The sequence below is a fragment of the Sciurus vulgaris genome (genome assembly GCF_902686455.1).
Source record: "Sciurus vulgaris genome assembly, chromosome: 12".
Classification (NCBI taxonomy): Eukaryota; Metazoa; Chordata; class Mammalia; order Rodentia; family Sciuridae; genus Sciurus; species Sciurus vulgaris.
The window spans coordinates 101378100-101398987 of NC_136473.1; the positions used below are offsets into that span (position 1 = coordinate 101378100).

General features: G+C 38.1%; 1 protein-coding gene across 6 annotated transcripts in view; it reads left to right on the forward strand.

The window, feature by feature from the left end:
* The window catches only part of ACBD6 (acyl-CoA binding domain containing 6), a 150011-nt gene that overhangs the window by 113231 nt on the left and 15892 nt on the right, over positions 1–20888 (forward strand). For all 6 annotated transcript variants that reach the window (XR_013758010.1, XR_013758011.1, XR_013758012.1 and 3 more), the window contains one exon: positions 15947–15977. Coding sequence is in view for 2 of the 6 variants with exons in the window: in XM_079105950.1 (XP_078962076.1) it covers positions 15947–15977 (31 nt within the window). In the remaining 4 variants the exon portion in view is untranslated. The remainder of the gene's footprint in view (positions 1–15946; positions 15978–20888) is intronic.

Genomic DNA, 20888 nt, shown 5'->3' on the forward strand with positions numbered 1-20888 from the left:
TCTTTACTTGCGCTACTTTATATGGCCTGGTTGATTAGATCAAAATGCAGTTGTTGCAGGGAGAGAATAAGGAGAATGCAAATAGAACAATATCTTATGTGATTTTACAATATCTTAAAGACTTAAGGACTTTAGAAACAAAATTAATTTTATAGTTACATTCAGAAAAAAAATGAGAGAGAAATTAAAGCACTAATAAAACCTCTTGAATGTAGACAGAAGCTAAGAAGAATAGGAAGTGATTTTATTTCAGGGGAAACCAAGATTAAAAAGAAAGTCCCACTTGAGGATGTGGCAAAGCCCACCATTAACTAAATAATTAAACCTATTTGTTTTTTTAAAGCTGACTTCATTAACAAGAAATGAACTAACTAAAATTAGTTGAAAGGAAATAAGTTGTTAAACAAGTGATATTGTTTTGCAGGGTCCTAAAAAGGGGGGAAAAAAGGAAAAAATCTTGCTTTTACATTTATAAATGAGGCGAATGACATTTTTAGTGAATAAGAATAATTTTCAAATATATTTTTGATCCCTAATGGTATTTTGTTCTAATAACTAGAGAACTAAAAAGAATTATGGCCGCAAAAGAAAGCTTATTTGGATTTTTTCTTGTTGTTGATATATTGCCAGCGAGTGTCGTAAGTTTTAGTAAAAGCAGTAGAATAAATTTAGAAAATAAATGTTTAGAATGCTGTGGATATAGCTGGCAAGAAATAAGCAACATTCGTATATCAAAAAATATACTATTTAAAACTGATAGCTTTTTGTACTACCTTTCTAACTGATGGAGAGCACATGCTTGCCCTTTCCCTCTGCACTGTGTCCTCTGCTGTCTACTTCAGTCACTTCGGCATGCGTGCTACCAGTCTTGATCTCAACCCTGGCTGCCAGCATTTACACCTGTTTTACATTTGTTTTAGCAACAAGATCTAAGATGTTAGTGCGCTTCTTTGTCAAGATCTCAAACTCAAAAAGTTCTCTAGATCATTAATTCTTTTTTTTTCTTTTTTTTTTTTTAAATACTGGAGGTTGAACCCAGGGGTACTTTACTACTGAGCTACATCCCCAGCTCCTTTTATTTTTTGAGACAGGGCCTCACTAAATAGCTGAGGCTGACTTTGAATTACGATTCAACCTCCTGAGTCTCTGGGATTCCAGGTATATGCCAACACACCTGGCAAGTTCTTAATTCTTGATATTTCCCTGTTGTTGTCGTTGAGTTTTTTGTTTGTTTGTTTGTTTTTAGTTGTAGGTGGACACAAACATTTATTTTATTTTATTTATTTTTATGTGGTGCTGAGGATCAAACCCAGTGCCTCACATATGCTATAACTGCTGCCTGATATTTCCCATTTTCTTTCCCCTCCTGATCTTACACCTCTTATTGCCTTCATGCCTCCTAACTCAACCTGAATCCCAGGATTAATCATTTCATTTCTTTTTCTCCTTCTTCTTCTTCTTTTTTATTTTATTTATTTATTTATTTATTTATTTGATTAAGTAAGAGTGCTGAGACTAGAACTCATAATCCAGAGCTTTTCATCTCCTTACTTGCTGGAAAACATGTGTTTCTTCTAGAGACAGCTGCTGCCACCCCCATTATCATTAAGGTTTTGTTTTTAAAATAAACACTAAAATATAACTAGAACCTTAGCACATAAACATCTTCATCCTTTCATTTTTTTTTCTTCTATGCAACAAATATTTATTGGCTGCCTGCAAGATAACAGATACTATAAATTCTCACTGTAAATTCAAAGTGCATACAGTATTTAAAGAGAAAAAAAATCATACAAGAGACAGTCTTTGAAGATTAGTAATCAGGCCATCCAGAAACACTTCAGTGCTCATTAATACTATGCCTACAAATGAGTCATGAAACTAAGCTTGAAAACTTTCTGGGAGAGGGAGTTCAAGGAATATTAAGACAGGTGTTTTGCATTTGGAAAGATCTGTTTTTAAAAACTCTTCTTACTCCCTGTAATTTTATCATAGTCTTCATAGTTCTGCAATATGTAGCCACATGGAAGCAAACTTAATTCCTGTTTTCAGATATTTTATCTCATTCCTAACATGACACGAGGTTATTTTACCATCCAGCTAACTCCTATTTTAGGCTCTTAATTTGTAACTTTCACAGTGTTTTTTTTTTACCCAGATCTCAGTCTTTACTAACACTGCAGGAATCATCTGGTCCAACCAGAGAAAGACACTATATTTGGTTTTTTGTTGTTGTTGTTGGTGGTGGTGTTGTTTATTGCTATGTAACAATTACCACAATTTAGCATCTTAAACAACACACATTTAGTTTCTGTCTCTATGGATCAGGATTCAAGGCATGGCTACCTCACTCTTCCACTCAGGGCCTCATAAAGCTGTGTTACTGTGTGAAGACCTCTTCCAGGTTCATTCTGATTGTTGGCAGTCTTTGGCTATCTGTGGTACACAACTGAGGTCCTCAGCTCCTAGAGACCATCCCCCTCCATGTGCAATTCACAGCATGGCCAGCTGGGCCCCTTGTTTCTTCAAGCCAGCTCTTTCCATTTCATTGCTGCCCTCCATCATGGCAGTGGAATCCCATTATACTCAGGTCCACCCACATGCACATGGGAATTATGTGTAAGTGTGGGTTGCTGGGGGTCACCTTGGAATTGTGACCACAAGCACTATCACTTTCCTCATTCTAACATTATCCAACTATTAGTGAATCTCTAAGAGTTGACTTGTTTCTGAATAGCTCCATCAAAACTCATTGAGCTTACTCACTACTCAAGTCCCAGAATCTTCTGTTTGATTCTTCCAAGATACTTGCTCCACAATGTAGTTTATGATTGTTTGGCCATTGGTACAAGATCTTATATTTATCTCTGTCAAATTTCATTGTGTTAGATTCACCTGATTGTAGCCTGTCAACATTTATTTAGTACATGTTTATCTCAATAAATAGAGTCATTGATTTATGCTCCTAGCAATAATGAATGGAAGTACCTATTTCATATCACCTTCTGGGAAGGTGCTATTTTTTGGTGTGCCTAGCAGAACATAAACATTTTCAATGTAAAAGTGAAACGTGACTATGAACATGGATAGAAAGAATCATTTCCTGGATTTCTCCACTACATTTCTGGTTATTCACTATACAAGTTTTTTTTATAATAGAATGAGTTGTGGCATATTGGAATTAGTTTACTATGCAGTGTTATAGTAACCCTGCATTAAGCAAAACACCCTTCAAAAGAGCAAACAGTTTGGCTTTGTTCCCTTATGTATCCAACTTTGAATGCTAGTCTAGCTTAGTAAATTAATAAAAGTATATAGAAGTTTAAACTCCAGCATCTCAAAATATGCATACTTGAAAAGGCAGAAGTTAAGGGAAAAAAAAGAAAGAAAACAAATGTGTCTTGAAGGGTAAGATACTCACTCTCCAAATGTGATCTGTCAATTTCAAAGTTGTAGGAATAGGAATTGGATCTGTGCTATTTGTAAGAATGTAAGGTAGGCCAGGTATTGCCTTAACCTGCAAAAGTAAGAATTTTAATATCATTTCTCCTTTGTGTTGACTCCTCTTGCACCTTTTCAGCAGCATGCTACAGTTGAGAGCACATGGATTTTAGTTATCAAAGAGCCTGGGTCCTAGGACAGGATATAATGTCTGAGCTTCATTTCTCTCAGCTTGAAAATGGAAATGGTATTTGTGTAATAGGGTTGTTGTGAGAATGAAATATTTGTAAAACTTGCAGCACCTGATAGATTTTCGGCCATTTCTTGTTCCTTTTTCTCTCTTATTCTAGTAAGTCTTAATTATGTAGTACCTTTTAGAAAGAGAAGTATTCTAGATTTGTGCTGGTTTCAAACAGTCTGCCTTTTATTTATTTTTAAGGTCATTTCTTTTTATTGGCACATTGTAGTGGTACATAACAGGAGACTTCATTGATATATATTCAAACATGCTCATAATTTTTTCAATAAAATATTTTTCTAAAATCTGTACTTCGTTGCTTTCTCCTTTTCGTACCATACTATAGGTATTTATGGATGGTGTGAGACACTAGGCTAACGCTCCTCTTTCTCTCTTGAGATTGCTAAAATCTACTGGTTGGCAAACAGCCCAGTCCTCTTTATGGCTGGCTGTTCTCCATTATGGCCTAAAATGTCTGCAGCTTGCCACCTCTGTGGTAGCTTCTAATTTCTTCTGGCTGCTATCATTGCTACCCCATTCCTTCTAATTACCATGAGGCTCTGCAGCCCTCTTCCCAGCCCTGTTCTTTACACCTTGCTTTCCTTCACTTTGCACTTTTCATGTCTCTTCTTGGTGCCTTTGCATCTCGTGTCTCACAGGCACTGGTTGACCTTGCACTGCTTCAAGCCAGCTAGAAGAATCCTTGTGCCAGGTGAGCAACTAAGCACAACATGTTTAATATGGTCCTTAGCAGCATTTCCCCTACACTCTGGGCTCTATTCCAGGTACTTAATGTCAGAAATCAAGAAAACCAGCTACATTTGGTTTTCCTACAAGTAGTTTATTTTTCTTTACTCTTATTTAGCTTTTATTATAAGCAGGTTTTTGTGTTAGATACCAGGGATAGAGGAAATAGAGGTCTATAAAGCTAAATTATGACATAGGGCTTGCCTTCCAAGGGGCAGAAGAATGTAGATATATTCACAAATAACAAGTAAAAGGTGATGGTGGGGAGGTGGGGGTGCATGCCCATAATCCCAGCAACACAGGAGGCTGAGGCAGGAGCATCAAGAGTTCAAAGTCAGACTCAGCAACTTAGCAAGGCACTAAGCAACTCAGTTAGACCCTGTCTCAAAATAAAAAAGGCTGGGGATGAAGCTCAGTGGTTAAGCACCTCTGGGTTCAGTCCCTGGGTACTGAAAACAAAGATGAAGTTGGGATATGAAAGAGGAAGTGTTAGGGAAGGATTGAGAAGGCTCAGGATTCTATTTTAAGTTATTAAAAAGAGTGAATGTTTTTGAATCCAGAGTAGTGGGTGTCAAATCCTGTCAGACCAGAGAACAGGCCAGATGGAAGGGAGTTGCCTTGATTCTCCACCATGGTAAAGAATCATTTAGGAGCATCATGGGTACATTTTTCCTTTCCTCATCTAGAGTCTGGGTATTTAAATGTACCATGTCATATGGCATTTATTTCTGTTCCTTATGGATTTTTATTACTTATTTGAAAATAGGATATGGAGGATGTGTGTAGGGGCTCCACGTTTTTATGCTTTTGTAGTTTGGGTTTTAAACATTGTTGAATTTTTATATACTTTAACTTTGTTCTGTTATTTTGTTTATTTCTAATTCAACTGGGTGTTTTTATTTTACCCTAATGTGTAATCCCTTACAAAGATTTCAAATGTATGACCAATTTTAATTTATTGGAATAGATTTGGCTGTTCTTTATAATAACACCATATTTATTAAATTCGAACATTTCCTTTAAGCTGAAACAGAAAGGAAAAGCATAAATAATCATGACAAACAACCCTCTTCTGGTGTGGTCATTTGAAATGAAACAACCAAAAAATTCAATCAATTTAAATCTAGAAAAATTAGCTGATATAAGTTGTAAACCAGATGAGTAAAAGCTTTCACTTACTCATTCTTGACATTCAATTCCATTTATTCTTTATAATATATTTTAAAACAGAATGTCTGTAAAGACTAAGGTTTGGGTTCCTATATCCTACTCTGAGATTACCAAGAAAAAATGTTTGAAGTCATACTTATGCTTTAATACAAGTTCCATTTTAACACAAAGAGGAATAACAGAGGTAGAGTTTATAGATACAAAATGGTGTATTTTATTAAAGCACAATTTTAGTATATCATGATATAATAGTTGATTTACATGATTAATAATTATGAAATAGACTTCATAGTAGTGAGTCATAATCATTCCGAATAAACAAGTTCATTGATTGAATGTTTCTGGAATGCTTATTATTCATTAGGCATATGGAAGAAGAATAATTTACATTTGAGTCCCTGAACATTGCAGTTGGATTAAAGAGTAATTTAAGATAATCGTCTTTGTTTCACCCAAATACCTATTCTTTAGACATATTAAGGTGCCCTGACATTAAACAATTCGGAGTTGAAGGAAAATTTTTGGTGTCTTTTTAAAGACCATTCCTTTTCTCTGGTACTCTTGGAAGACAGAAAATACAATTAGAGAATGGCCTGATTCGCCTCCTATCTTTCTGTTTCCCACCTGCCAATCAATTCTGTGATTGGAGTCATGCTTCTTTATGTTCATGCCCCTGATGTAATTGATTTTGAGGTGGACATGCCTTAAGTGGAAAGATAAAAAAAAAAATCTCAATATTTCACATGAAACACTAGAACACTTTAGTCCACAACATCTGAACACAAAAGCTTCAAATTAGACATGGTGATCTAAGGAACATGGCAAACAAGAAATGGGTTGGGAGGAGTTAGGTGAGCCTGTCCTGCTTATAATTGTAAAAAGTCATTATAAGTAACTGATTTTAGTTGATTTGGTTATTTTTTAATTGGAAATATCTGGGTAATAATTAAATGAATACTGATTTTGTACACATGTAGTTGTCATTCAAATTCAGGCAATACAAATAAATTTTATAAGAGCATTTCTACAAATTCCAAATGATAACTAAAAATGTTATAACTATTATTTCTTCTTATAAAGAGAAAAAGTTAAGTTATCCATACTCTTACCTTCAAGATAATCCCTATTGTTCTCATTCTTTCCTTACCTTTTTCATAGGTACACATTTTGGTTCCCAAAATGAGATCATAACTATAACATAGCTGCATAATCTACTCCGTTTAAATATGACTATCTTCTTCTTTTATTCCTAGTCTTTCTTTAAAGTGATTTCCAACGGCTCCCTGGTATTTCATTGTAGAAATAGTTTGCAGTCATGCCACTATTAAGATTTTTAGGCCTTTTCTGTTTTGCAACATGTGAACTATAAGTTCCATGAAGGCAAAGATTGTGACTGAATTGTTTATCACTGTCCTTGGCACATAGTAGGCTTTCAGAAAGTATGAAATGAATTCTGCTCTTCCATGTTTCTGCCCACACATGCCTGGAGAAAATGCACAGCCATTTTCTCTTCAGGTTTCCATGGACTCATCAGTGAGCTCCAAGTGCTGCCTAGCAGTCACACACTTCCTCGGTCCATCAGCCCTCCCACCCTGTTAGATGGTTCTTTTATACGTTCTCTTTTCTCCTCAGATTTCAGACATTTCCTTCATCTTCATTCTCTGCTGATGACCTTTCTTCCCATTTAACTGAAGAAATGGGAGCCATTAGAAGGGAATTTGGACAAGTTCTCACCACCTTATCTACCTACCCATCTGCCTGTGTTCATTGGCAGACCACCTTCCCTGCCAGCCCCTGTGCTCATGTAGGATGTCCTTCTCAAGGATCTTATTCCATACATGGTCCTTTTCCTTTACCCTTTTTTTTTTTTTAATGACTTTGCCCTCTCTTCTGAGTAGGTTCCATAGGATACAAAATACACTACTGTCTCTCCATCCCACTTAGCCATCCAGCTACTGTCCTATTTCTCTCCACTTCAAAATTCCATGAAAGAGTAGTTCATAATATTTTTTGTGTTGTTTTTGTTGCTGGTAGACATTTATTTTACTTATTTTATTTATATGCAGTGCTGAGAATCTAATTCAGTGCCTCACACATGCTCGGCAAGTGCTCTACCACTGAGCCACAACCCCAACCCGAGTTGTTCTTACTCTTAATTCTGCCTTTCCCATTACCTCCTTGGATTAGTCCACTTTCCTTTGCTGTGACAAAATAGCTGAGATAATCAGCTTAAAAGGAGAGACTTTATTTTGGCTCATGGTTTCCAAGGTTTCAGTCCATGGTCATTTGGCTCCATTGTTCTGGGCCTGTGGCAAAGCCAAACATCATGGCCAGGAGTGGGTGGTGGAGCAGAGCTGCTCAGCTCATGGCTATTAAGAAGAAAAAAGAAAAAAGTAAGAGCCAAGCTCCCAATATCCCCCCTCAAGGGCACATCCCCAGTGACCTCACTTCCTTCCTCTAGGCCCCTCCTAGGCCTCACCTCCCAATAGTGCCACAGACTGAACTTTTGGGGCTATTTCAGATCTAAACCATAACACTTTGAACTTACTTGAATCAGGTATTCACTTACCATTCCTCCTATTCTTGTCAGAAAAAACAGGGACCTCCACTTTGCTAAGTCAACAGCCACTTAGCTTGCCATAGCTGACGGTTGACAGCATTTGGCATAGCTGATTGCCCCTTCTTAAAACACTTTATATTATGTTCCAGGACTTTATACTCTGCTGGTTTTCTGCTAACTTACTGACCTTTGTCCCTTTGGCTGGTTCTTCTTAAGTCATTCTTTCTCAGACCCTTTTACTTGCTCCTTTTGCTGACCTCCTGGAATACCTCAGAACCCAATCCTTGAATCTCTTCTTTATGCCCAGTGCTTTGATGATCTCAGCCACCATCTGATCTTTAAATATATGCTCATAAGTCTCAAATTGGCATCTCTAGTCTATGCCTCCCTTCTGAAATTCAGACTCACATATCTAATTGCCCTTTTGACATCTCTCCAAGGATGTTTGGTCATTCCAGACTTAGCATGTCCCAAACCAGGCTCCTGATCGCACCCACAAAACCTGCTTCCTTCCAAGTCTTCTCCATCTTGCTAATAGCAATTGTGTCTATGTTGCTTCATCCAGATTCTTTGTAGAATCATTAACTTTCCTCTTTTTCTTAAATTTACACCAGTCTATTAGCAAGTTGCATTCCTTCCGCCTTCTGTCCAGAATCTGACCACATCTCACCTTGCCCTCTGTTCACACTCTGGTGATCACTTTCTTACCTGGCTTGTTGAAATACCCTCCTGCCTCATGTTTCTGCTAACCTTTAGTCTGTTTTCAACTCAGCAGCTGGGGTGATCCTCCTGACCTATAAGTGAAGTCCAACTACTCTGCCTGGAAACCCTCCAGTGGCCTCCAACTGAATGAAAAATGAAAGACAAAATCCTTAGAGTGGCTTAAAGGGTCTGAACCACCTGCTTCCTCCACAGCACCTGACCATCTGGTCCTCCTTTGCCTCTCGCACTTCACCTCCTCCCACTGATCTAAACTGCCTCCTTTCCATTCCCAAACCTGCTAGGCCATACACGTTTCAGGACCTCTGCTCTTGGTCTTTCTCGCCTCTTGCTTGCCCCGGATGCTCACGAAGCTTCCCTTACACCTCAGGAAGACCTGTGTTTTAAGCTGAGCCCACCTCCCTACCTCCCAGGGTTCCCTACCCTTCTTTCCTGCTTTCAATATGCTCCCAGTTTCACTTGATTTTCCATATTCCCCCTCAGCAGGTGGAGATTTTTGACTGTTTTGTTTATTGTACTTGAGAATAGAGCCTAGCACACAGTAAATATTCAGTAAATATTTGTTGAATGAATGAACTTAAGCAATGGATACCCTTGCAGTTAAATTTTTGTATAAATCTGTGTTTCACTTATTTATTGACTAGTGAAGTTTTTTGAGTGCAGAGGGTCCCTGAGGTCAAAACTACTTCATAGTAATTCTAAGAAATTATTTGCCTTTTTCACATTCATTCTCCTATGAGCATTTAGTGGTATTTTTCAGAGGTTACATCATGTCATCACAACAGATTGACTGCAAAAATAGATATAAATATATAATTACTTTCTATTTAAACAGTGATTTGCAAAAAGTGTAAAATACCACCATTCTCCCTTATCATTTTCTTTTTCTTGTTCTTTTTACAAAATCTCACATGCAGTGGTTTTTTTTTGGTTTTTTTTTTTTTTTTTTTTTTTTTTTATTCTCAGCTCTCATTTCTAATATGGTATATAATGACAGATTTAAACAAAAGCTATCCAAGGTCCTCAGATTTTGTTGTTGTTTGTTGTTGTTTGTTTTTGATTTTTGGAGTGGGATTGAACCCCAGGCTACTCTACCACTGAGCTATATCCCCAGCCCTTTTTATTTTATTTTTAATTTTGAGACAGGGACTCACTAAGTTGCTTAGTCTCAAAAAGGTAGTTTAAAACAATAAAAATTTATGGTTGACAAAGCCATTCTCCCTCTCAGACCTGTAGGGAGAATCAATCCTTCTCTGCCTTTTCTAGCTTCTGGTGTTTGCAGGCAATTCTTGGTAGTCTTTGACCTGTAGATGCCTCTTTTCAGTTTCTCAATAAAGTCACATTCCAAGGCACTGGAAGTTAGGACTTCGGCATATCTTTTGGGGCACACAATTCAACCCATAATAACTAGCAACAATGAAGATAAGAAATAGATAATTAGATGTATATTTAAAAAAAAAACAGTAGGAATTGCTTATAAATTAGATAAAACAAATTTAAGGATGGAACTCATATTTCTGGTTTGAGCATCTGGGTGAATAGTAGAGCCAAGTGATGTGCCACTTATTAACAGGAGAACTTGGGGGAGGAGGGGTAAATTCCCAGAAGTGGAATTGTGAGGCCCTCATCTTAAGTATCTTCATGCCTCTGTTCTTCCAGATACACTTTAGCATTAACAGTATTGCTTCAGTATTACGCTAAAGATCTCCCTGATTTAAATAATCAAATGTAGTAAAACATAATATTGTTGCCAATTCACTTAGGTATACTTAGGCAAAAGGGGAAAAAAGGAATAAAGAACATGTGCCGTGGGAGAGATTCTCATAGTAAGAGTGGGACAGATTTAGTAAGAGTTGGCAAAGTCCTGCGATATTCCATATGTGTTTCAATTAAACTTGTAGATGGAAATTCTGGCAATATAAGATTAATACCATATTATGAAATCGACTACACTTTCCCTTGCTGGATGAAATCTGATCTTAGGTAAAAATGTCTAAGTTCTGTCTTAACCTGCTGAGGGTAAGGATATCAATTAGATTACTAAGTTACATTATTTATGATAAAAGTGAGTCCTGATTGGTAAATTAAGCCAGACTGGAAGGAACTGCAAAGGAAGGATACATACCTGACGGGAACACTGCACTTTGGACTGTCCTGAGTTTCTTCTAATTGGCATATCTATTGTGTGTCTCTTAAGAATTACTGTTGTAAGCTGTAATGGTGCCTATTGCAGCAGGGCTTCCAAGTCAAGATACACCCCATGCCTGCTGATAGGGATTCTTCTCTTCATACTTAAGTTTTGTTTTGTTTTGTTTTGTTGTTTTTGTTTTTGTTTTGCGGTACTGGGGATCGAACTCAGGGCCTTGTGCTTATGAGGCAAGCACTCTACCAGCTGAGTTATCTCCCCAGCCCTTAAGTTTTATTTTATAGAGAGAAAATAGCTCCTGGGTGACTGGGTGAGCTTCACAGGAATGGCTGCGAGAACTTCAGTCTGGCACTGCCCTGATGGCAAATTCTGAATGGTTTCTCTCTGAGGTCCTTTTGAATTACTTCATGCTAACCGTGCTCTGTGGTGGTCTTAAGTCTGAATGACTGGATGAACCTAAGAACACCATGTGGACACTGTCTGTTCTGTAGTCTCAACTCTTCGTTCATATTGTGCACACTCTACTCTAGTTCCTCTCTGTCCAGCAATTTCAGTGTGGTGTAGAATGGATGTGGTCACTTCAGCTGCAGCTCCCAGAGCAGACTCTTCTCGAGGACATCCGTGTAGATGTGAGTCTGTTCAGTTGCCTCGGAAGAGGTAATCAATGGATGCTGCTTTTGTTTGCCCTCCTTTCAGTCACTGCGTGTCTTGCGTGTGTGCGTATCCCACACATTTACTTGGTAGGTAAATTGTATACCTTTGTCAATTTGCATATCATCTATTTATCTCTTACTATTGTTCATACAAACTTCTTTTCTGTGCTGAAGGCATAAAGTATAGCTGAAAATACCCAATTTTTCATTTGTTGATACTTGTATAATTGTACATTCAGATGAAGTTCTGATGCTTGAGTTGCTGTTTAACCAGTGAGAAAGATTTTTAGAGAATTAAGCATTTGTATTTTGCCGTATTATTTTGGTAGTTTTTTTTTAAATGTATACTCTTATTTTTTATTCTTTATTCAGAGAACCATTAAGAAAACTAGTACATGGACTAGTTAGAAAAATTTCTTGTTATTAATAAGCTGGTTGCATAGTCTGCAGAGAATTAGATGTGTTCAGAAACAGAGAGCCATGAGAGTGAAATTTGACTTATCCAGAGATTTATTACTTAGTATCCCCAAGTCTCTAGAAAGTGGTTTTCAAACTGCTGTGGGGACCCTTTTGGTGATGCTATGGGCAACTTGTGGAAAGGTAAGGATGCCACATGGGCAGGAGCTTGCATCACTGCCCTTCTTGGCTGGAGGAGTGCCACTTTCAGATCCGCTTCATTTACTTGTCACTCATGACATAGAATTTTTTAAAATTAAAAACCACTGATCACTGGGTGCTATCTCCTAGTGACTTAGGAGGCTCAGACAGGAGGATTACAAGTTCAAAGTCAGCCGCAGCAACTTAATGAGGCCCTAAGCAACTTAGTGAGAGACCCTGTCTCAAAAAATAAAAAGGGCTAGGGATGTGGCTCAGTGGTTAAGCACTCCTAAATTCAATCCCAATCCCCAGTACCAAACAAACCACTGATCAAGAATATAGTCTAAAATCAAGATAAAACTAACTTGAAAATAAAACACATCTGTGCAGAAACTTACTGCAGATGTAGTGAAACCATTACCAAAGCATCACTCTAAGACTTTCCTAATTTGAGATACAACTTGAGGAACTTGCCTTTTAGATTTTCAGCCCTAAATAAACAAGAAGTAGCAAAGGTATGGGTTCCAGCACACTGACAACAATAAGGATAATCGATAATTTCGTGGCTGAGGAAAAGCTCCTTGAAGAAAAAAGAGACTAAAATCAGACTCAACAAGAATAGCGTGGGGCCAGCCTCATACATCTTGACGCCCTGTAAAGGCATCATTTATAATACAGCATATGCAATAAATAATGTGTATGTGTATGCAGATTCCCAGACACGTGCTTGGTAGGTATTCTTAATGGGAACTGGGTCATAAGATGTGTTGTGTTCCACATTAGTCAGGACCTTTGTTTGCTGGTGACAAAAAGATTACATTCGCCCAGGGAGGGTTAGTTTTTATTGGCTCTCTGAACAAAAAAGGCAGGAACAGCTGGGAGGACAAGAGGCTTTCGTTCTTTCCGTCTCTTGCCACACTGTCTTTGTGAATGCTTTGTCCTCTCCTGCACCCTGGTTTTCTCCCTGAAGCGAACACTGCCACTTAGGTTCATAACCCCAACTTGTTCTTTTTTCCTAGGAGTAAGGTATACATAACAAAACTTAACATTCCAGCCATTTTTATTGGCATTAGTGCGTTCCCACTGCTTGCAGTCATCACCACCAGCTGCCTGCAGGACTTTAACACCTAGACTGGAACTCCGTACCCATTAGACGCTAACTTCCTGTGCTCCCCACCCAACCTGCTAACTATGATTTAACTTTACCTGTGAATTCAACCACTGAAGGTACCTCATGCAAGTCAGATCATAAAATGTTTGCCTGTTTGAGTCTGACCAATTTCACTACCACCTTTAGTTTTGAGCAGAGAGGAAGGGACCTTCTCTCTGCCCATTCTTCCACCCCTAATTCCGTTTTGAATAACCCTGAAAGAAAACTCGAATTGGCTTGAGTAGTGTGCTTACTCTCAGACCAGGAGGAGGATGGGCACTGTCATTCACTCAGCTTGGGTCACGTGGCCACCCTAGACTCTACCCAGTTGTGTGTGTAAATACCTCCTCGTGGAGTCCTTCCCTGTCTTTTCTAACTTAAACAGTACACACATCACTTAGTGTCTTATTCTGCTTTTTTGTCTTTTCTTTCCGAGCACACATCACTGCCTTTTACTTTAGGTTGGTTTTTTGTTTGTTTGTGAGGAGACTCACTTTTTCCCAGACTGGTCTCAAACCAAGCTCAAGTGGCCCTTCCTCAGCCTCCCCAGTAACTGGGTCTACAGACAAGCCACTGATTTTCTCTTGCCCCACCATTAGACTGTAAGATTTCTATCAGCAGAGGCCTTCTGTGTCTCTTTCACTCGGTGGTCTAGAACAGTGACTGGGATATACTAGGAACTCAGCACATATTTTTAATTAATTGATTAGAAATTGGACTGAAAACACCTATTCATTATTCGTTGGTAAATGTAAGTAAAAAATTATTTTTTCTTTCACCTCCCTAATGAAGATAAAGAACTAGAAATTGAGAGGAACTGAACTTTGACTTTATGAACATTGTAGTTAAAATTTTTGCCCAAATAGCAAGAAAAATAAGTTTTTTAAAGATGAATAGTTGGGGAAAATACAACTTTGCAGAGTACTGAAATTGTAGTAAATCAAGTCCTTTCTGAAATTTCTGTCTGTTGCTGGACATTTATACCTGAACTATAAATGTCACTGTATGAACCCATCAGGTGTGTGCACGCATACACTTTTGCTGATTAACATTGGAAACTAGCAAAGTAGATTGGAGTCTTAGACCATAATGGCAATATTGTTCTTGGAGAATTGCCCTGAGCTGTATGCGGCCTGCACTGATATCTCTCTGATCCCATCACTGTAGACACCTCAGGTCTCTTCCCCTTCTATCCTTAATCCCAGGGGCAGGGTAAGACAAAGCAGAGCAAGAAAAGGCAGACAGAGTGACCACTTATGCTTCCTAACTTCCTGGTACTGTGTTCCATCTTTTGCCTTCCTTAGTTTACTTTCCTTAGGACCCCAAACTTACCCACTGTGGCACCTCAGCCAAGGTACTCTTTCCACCCCCTCAAAATGACTACTTTCCTATCTCCTCCTGCACCCAGGCACACCTCACCTCTAAATCCAGTTAGAATCCCATTCCCTAAGAGGAAAACAAACCACATTACCCCAGGATTGCTCCCTGTCCCCACCGGCTGGCATCCTCACCAAGCTTCTCTAGGAGCCCAAATACTTAGGGAAAGACTTCCTTCTTACTGCCTATCTTAGCTTTTTATCTTAATATCTGACTGGACCAGAAAATAAGTTCCCTGTGGCAGCTTCTCACTTTTCTTCCTGGGAGGTTAAATAGGGAAACCTTTAACCAAAAAGTTCTGAAGCCATCCCCTACCCCCACATTCAGCTCTTAGGAAGTAGGAAAGATACAGAATAATTAATAATCTGGTTTAAATCATAATATCACCCTCTCCCTAGTTTAGCATTTATTCTTCATTAATGGTGGCCATGCATATTAGGAACTGCCTATCAAAATAATTACTAAATTCTACTTTTCATCTGTGTTTCACCTCATTACTTATTACTCACATACTATGATTAGCAGCTCTCAATTTAAGAGGAAGCAAAAACTGCTCATCTGTGCTGTATGATAAATATATATCATTAGAATATCATGTTTTTTTTAAAAGAAAAAAATTGACTGAAATGTTGGCACTTCCTAGTTATGTGTGGGAACCCTTGGCCTTCTTCTGAAACTTTGCATGCTTGGAAATCATGTCTCTTTATGCTATTTGACCTGGTTCGGAAACCTGATATCACTATCCTTGAAATTGTGAGTGTTTAAAAAGGCATTTAAAAAACTACTAACTCGTACTGTAAATCAGATTCTTTAGATTTGGGAACAAGCTTGGAAATAAGCGTTGTCATTTGTTCTGCCGTCTTGTGGGTAGCCACGCCGCCACAGTTACGGTGTTCCCTTTGGTTTATTGCCTGCGCTCAGTTCCACCTCTCTTCTGCTGAGCTGCTGCAGCGCACTGGTCGCCTGTCTCCTCTTCTCCAAGGTGGACAGCCTAGCCAAAGTTAGTGAGGCTCACCAAAATGGCAAATTCTTCTCCTGGGTCTGATGAACCTAGGGAACTTTGGTGTGTCAGCTTTATTTTATAGTTTATATACTTTCATGCTTTTGCAATTACTTAGACTTCTAAAATGTATTATTTCTTTTCTAGGACAATGAAGGTCAAACAGCTCTTCATTATGGTAAGATAATTCAAAATTTTAAGAACCATATTTGAAAACTTCCTCTGTTTATCTCAACTTTGCCCAAATTTATGTAGTGTTTACAAATGTACGGTAGCTAGCAGAGATATGACAACTTTTGGTTATTAATCTATTTGTTAAATTAATAACCTATAAAGTTGGAAATGTATTAAAATTCCTATGGACACAATGATAGTAAATTATGTTTCTATATGTCTTCAGAAATGGAAGCTACTCCAGTCCCCTATTGAAAATCATTATTTCACTCCTGGTTCTGCTAGTGACAACTAAGAGGCAAATTACTGTCACTGTGGAACCTAGTTTCTGTCCTATAACAAATTCTTTCTTGATATATAGTAGCCCCTACACCCCCATCTGCAGTTTTGCTTTCTGCAGTTTCAGTTACCCTTGGCCAACCGCAGTCTAAAAATATTTAAAGTTCTAAAAATTATAGAAATGGGCAATTAATACATTTTAAATTGCATGCTGTTCTGAGTAGCATGGTGAAATCTCACTCATCCAGCTCCATCAGCCCAGGACATGAATCATCTTTTATAACCTATTCATGCTGTGCATACTGCACTACCCACGCACTAGTCACTTAGTAGATTAACTACTAACTGATTAGCCTAGCTAGGTAATCTTCACTTCAGTAGTCTATAGAGTAAAATTAATACATAAGAAATAATACTAGAGGTCAGTGTGGTGGTACACACTTGTAATCCCAGTGACTAGGGAAGCAGAGGCTGGAGGATCCAAGTTCAAGGCCAGTCTAGGCAACTTAGACCATGTCTCAAAATAAAATTTTAAAAAGGGCTTTTAGGGGAGGAGTACTGGGGTTGTGGCTCAGTGGTAGAACCCTTGCCTAGCATGTGTGAGTCACTGGGTTCAATCTTTAGCACCATATAAAAATAAATAAAATAAAAGTGTGTGTCCATCTACAACTAAAAAAAATTTCTTATAGCAGCTGGTGAGTGTGGTTTAGCAATGGTACACTTGCCTAGCATGTGCAGGGCCCTAGGTTTGTTCCTCAGTACTTCAAAAGAAAAAGAGGAGAACATAAAGAAAGATAAATTCAGTGAAATAAAATAGATTACTTTGTAAATTATAAAGTATTAGTAAATATGACTGAAAGATTCTGTTCGGATATAAATATAGTTGGCTAAAAGACAGCCATCAATATTTAAACCAGGAGATGGAGATGTAACTTAGTGGTAGAGCATTTTCCTACCATGCATGAGGTTCTGAATTCAGTCCCTAGCACTGCAAAATAAATTAATTGACCAGATTAAGGATCAGCCACCTTCAGATGTTTTAGGAAGGAATACTTGAGGCCTCTTGGCTAATCTTGGCATCCTAGATTGCCATTTAGTAACAAGTGGCTCAGATGCTCTTGGACACCTTTGTCCACTGTTTAGCAATTATTTGGATATTAGAAACCTCAGTGAATTATCTAGAAGTCTAAATTATTGAACTAGCTATTATGCTACCTACATAAATCACCCTGATAATGAAGATTGAAATGTCAATAAATGTCTGTCCAAACTCACAAATTGGCTAGTATAACCTGGGTACTAAAGCAGGAAAAAAGAAAATTGTGAGTCAGTCTCACTGTTGAACATAGAGGTAAAAATCCTCAGGAAAACATTAGCAAATGGAATCCATCATTGTATTTTAAAAAGAGAGATATTATAATCAAGTTGGGTTTATCCTAGAAATTCAAGAATGGTGTAACATTTAAAACTTTATTAATGTAATTTTCCACATTTGCAAATTAGGTAAAAAAAAAACACATGGTAGAATCAACTGCAGAAAAAACTTTTGAGAAATTCAACCTGCATTCTAAGAAGCAATATAGAAAAGTGGTTGAGACCTTGTGCTTTTAGCTAAATTTGGGGGCTCATGTTCTGGTTCTACTACTGACTTTGACAGATTATTTAATTTGTTGTTTACTTGTGTACTTCAGTTTACACATGATGAAATAGAGATAATAATCTTAGAGATTTGTTATGAGAATATAATAAACTAATCCATATAAAGTGCTTACACAACATCTGACCCCTGGTATGTATCGAATAAATGTTAGCTGATTCTATCTTTTATGCTAAAAGCCCTTAATAAACTACAAGTGTATAGTATATATGCATATATGTATGTATGTGTATATGTATATATATATATATGTATGTGTGTATGTGTATGTGTAAAAATAAATGCCACCACCAAAAAAGGTTTAGTGGAAGAGTTACATAGAAGTGTTTTTTCTGTGTATCACTAGAATTAAGCTACTTTAAATCTTAAACTGATTCTGATGAGTTGAGATCAGGATGGTAAACCCTAGGGAAAGACAAGAAAACTTTAAAAAAAAAAAAAAAAAAAGCCCTGAAAGAATCATTAAAAAATTAAAATACTACATTTACAAAGTACTACATTTATTGAACATAAAAACAAAGTAGTAAAGGAAGACTAGAGGAACCAAAAAGACATGGTACTTGTAGAAAGCAAAATGGGAAATGGCAGATGTTAATTCAACTATAACTAATAACAATTCAGTCAAAAGGCCAAGGTTGTCATGATCCAACTTTATGTTGTCTATGATAGACATCCTTTAGATTCAAAGATTCAAAAGACTTCAAGTGTAGAAAAAGACATATCATGTGAACAGAAACCACAAACAAGTAAGTGGTGTGACTGGGGAGACAGAAGATGGCAGAGTAGAGGAAATCTGTGTCATTGAATGGGACCAAAGCAGCAGGTATACAGCTTCTCAGGTGGGTAAAAGAGGGATTTCATTAAAATTTAATGTTGGACACTCAGAGCAGCTTAGGGACTCCAAAATCTGGGTGCAATAAAGAAAGAAAACATCAGAGCCAACCCAGTGGCACCATGGGTTCCACCAGTACTAATTTACCACACGCAGAGGGATGGGGAATCAGTCTTTTTTTTTTTTTTTTTTTAAGTAGTAGATGGACACAACACTTTTATTTTATTTACTTATTTTTATGTGGTGCTGAGGATTGAACCCAGGGCCTCGCATGTGCCAGGCAAGTACTCCACCACTGAGCCACAGCCCCAGCCCAGGAATCAGTCTTGATAAGGAAAAATCTGAGATCAGAAATGCTGCATCATCTCAGCTGATCCAGAGGCTACACCATGCACTAGTACTTGAAAAGCATACTCTGTATTTCAAATGGCTATGGAGACCAGAGGCCGGAACCATCTTGGGAGGAGCATACCGCTGCAGCAACTGTGGGACCCAGGAGATCAGGAAAAAAAACAAAAAAAACAACACAGGCACAATATCTCAGCAAGTACCTATCAAGGGATCAAGGCTGAGCATAATGGAACATGAATGAAACAGGTGTGGAATAGTCTGTACCGAAGGGAATTTGAGTTAGAAGGTGAAGGGGAGCCCAACTTGCTTTTTTTTTTTTTTTTTGCATCTGGTGGTTCACATAGCCAACTAAAGTGGGCCAGGAGTTTGAGCAGGCAGGGCCGAATGCACTCAAGGACTAAGCCCAGGAAGTCTGTGCTCCTGGGCAGCAGTGAGTGAAGGATCAGCTCCCCCTGCCCCATGATTGGATTTCTTGGGAGGTGCCTGAGAACCAGACTTATGTCAGAGATTGACTATCACTTTGACCTATACAGCGAGGGATTCAGTGAACCTTACAGAGATGTGGGCCCTCTGGAAGTAAAAAGCTGAAAAAAATTGTATTAAGAAATAAAGACAAAGTACACAAGAAATATAGTTTAAGTGGGGGCTTGATGGGTGGAAAAGACCTGATGGGTCTGATCCTTAGAGAAAGTCTGCCAACCTTTATTTTATAGGTGAACACATCAAAAGAATTTATTGTTAGGAAGGGTTCTTTAAGATAAACAGGGGCAAGAGGCTGTGGGAAATTGTCCTGACTGGAACTTTAGCACTTGCGCAGTAATTCTTCCTCCAGGCAGCTGGCACCTCAAGGCTACTTGAGCACACAGGTATCTCTTTCCACCTCCAGGGAGTTGTATTTGAACCTAGAGCTGTCTCAACCAATAAATTCTGCAGTATCATAGAATTCTCTTTGAGCAGGACGTTGCCAAGGCAACTTGAGTGATCTCAGATTGGTGAGATGACACTCAGAGTTATCCAAGGGGCACACCTCCACAGTTCATTCTGTGCTGCATGTTCATTTTATAGATTTTAAATATCAAAGGGATTCACTGTGAAAAGCCTTCTTCAAGGTAAACAGGATGAAGTTTTTGAGCAAAACAGCTTAGTTGGGGGCTTATCAGTTTATGTCCATCTCTACTACCTCCAGGCAGCTGGGATTTGAATTCAAGCCTTTTGAACTAGTAAATTCTATGACAAGCACAGAATTCTCCCTATCAACAGGAGTCATCTGCAAATGAGCATTCCCTTCAGCACTCTTGCACCAAAGGATTCCCAGGAGAGGTTTATCTAGTTAAAAGTAATGATTCATTAGCAGCACCCAACAATGGTTATTATTTTTACAATTGACAATTATTGAGCCCACCACTCTTTATTGGTGGCAGTTAATGTTGAAGATATCATAATAGGAACAGGGTATTTACTCTAACATTGTTTATTGTTTGCAATGGTTGTTACTGTTTTACCCCATTGTTTATTTTACCCCATTCTGTGAGGTGCTGGAAACCTACAGAAAGGGACAGTAAAAATTCACAGGTTAGACACTGCCACTGAATTAAACATTCCCTCACATTATTCCAACTCAAAGAACTGAGGAGACAAATACCCCAAACCAACAAGGACCCAAGAAGCAACAATCAGAGAAGGAACTCAGGTCCCACCCCTTGGCATATACACAGACATCAAAAACAAGAGAGAAATCCCAGAACAAATAAGATAATTACACACAAAAGGACACATGCAAACAAAGAGGTAGAGGA